This window comes from Solanum tuberosum, unplaced genomic scaffold (assembly GCF_000226075.1).
Source record: "Solanum tuberosum cultivar DM 1-3 516 R44 unplaced genomic scaffold, SolTub_3.0 scf00362, whole genome shotgun sequence".
Lineage (NCBI taxonomy): Eukaryota > Viridiplantae > Streptophyta > Magnoliopsida > Solanales > Solanaceae > Solanum > Solanum tuberosum.
Genome location: NW_006239284.1, coordinates 363525 through 365102, shown reverse-complemented (window position 1 = coordinate 365102; position 1578 = coordinate 363525). Strand labels below are relative to the sequence as shown.

The 1578-nt window shown below is 32.8% G+C and overlaps 1 protein-coding gene across 1 annotated transcript; it reads left to right on the top strand.

Annotated features, from left to right (window-relative positions):
• The first annotated feature begins 364 nt into the window (after positions 1 to 364).
• Positions 365 to 820, top strand: LOC102588752 (SKP1-like protein 1B). Its single transcript, XM_006361512.1, has 2 exons — positions 365 to 582; positions 655 to 820. The coding sequence occupies exons 1-2, from the start codon at positions 365 to 367 to the stop codon at positions 818 to 820; spliced, it is 384 nt and encodes a 127-aa protein (XP_006361574.1).
• The last annotated feature ends 758 nt before the right edge of the window (positions 821 to 1578 follow it).

Below are 1578 nucleotides of genomic sequence, written 5' to 3'. Positions count from 1 at the left end.
GGTCAAATGCTCATTCTATTGTTTTAGTTTTTCGAGTACTTTAATCAGAAATGTAGTGAAACAGAGTAATTTTAACAACTATCAGAAATGACTGGTCTTCATGTAAATGATTAAAGAAACCATGAGTTTAGAACTTTCCTTTTCACTTTTAATTATATCATTATCATAATAATCTAGATTTTGCAAAGAAATATAATTAAACTTCAAAAAAGGAAAAATAATAAGTTAAGGTCTATGTAATATTTTGCTTTCAATATTCCTACCACAAGTTTGGAAAGTAATTAAAACCTAATACACTATATAAGACCAAGCTAGCCTAATGTATTCAAATCATTCATTCATAGCTCTTTTAATTTTCTTTGCCATGTCTTCAAAAAAACTGATAACTCTCAAGACTAGCGATGATGAGGAGTTCAAACTCGATGAGGCTATAGTTCTGAGGTCAGAAGTCATCAAGAACATAGTACAAGACGTGGATTGTACTTCTAATGCCATCCCCTTGTTTAATGTTGATGGCAAAACAATGACGACAATGGTTAAATACTGGAAGAAGCATTTGGAGGAAGGTGTTACGGAATATCAGTAAAAGAATTTTGATCAGGATTTCTTGAAGATGAGCCACTCAGAATTATTGGGTGTTGTCTTGGTTGCTAGATATATTGATGATAAGCAGTTGAAGAAGGTAATAATCCAAGAATTTGTTGATAGGATCACGGGGAAAACACTACAAGAAATACGAGAAGTATATGGTTTCGTGAAGGATTATACTCCACAGGAAGAGGAGGATGTTCGTAGAGAGTATGCTTGGGCTTTTGAATGATTTAATAATATTTCTGTTATTTTTACTTAGTTATATCCTATTTTTATTTTTATTTTATTTCTATTAGTTCTATCTTATGTTGTTCCTTTTTGAAGAAATGTCGTTCGATTTTTATTGATTTATTTTTGAATACTTCTTAAAATGACTCGAACAACTCTCAAGACTTGACTTTTAAATCTACCTGGAATTTGAATTATGAATTCAAGGTTATGATTTGTGATACGAAGGGTATCATTATGATTAAGAGTGTTTTTATATAGTTAATCATGAGAAATAGTCAAGAAAACACTATCTGGAAGCAAGTCCACGACGCGGAGATACATTTTAATATTTGGTCGCGAAATAATTTAAGAGACAGTGGGGTCTGCGATCTCTCTGCTATGCGGAGAGGTATTTTGTGCACTGGGTCGCGGGCTTGTGTGCCAGATTTTACCCGAATTTTTCCTTCTTCATTTTCTAACCCCAATTCGCCTAAATTGATTCTTTTTCACATTTTCTCTATAGATTCAGATGCCCAATACATGTACATAAGAATCTAATCTAACACAACTCTAAAATCGACACGATTTCCTCAAGAACAAATTAATCTCATCTTAACTCAAGAACAAAAGTCAATTTGAAGAACACAATTCTAGAACATCAAACCTTCAACTTTCTAGAACGAATTTAATGCTGAAATTAACATGATTGGCGCATGGGTGAATGAACCCAACGCTATGTAAACTCACATACCTCTTAGGTATTAACCTTTGGCGAAA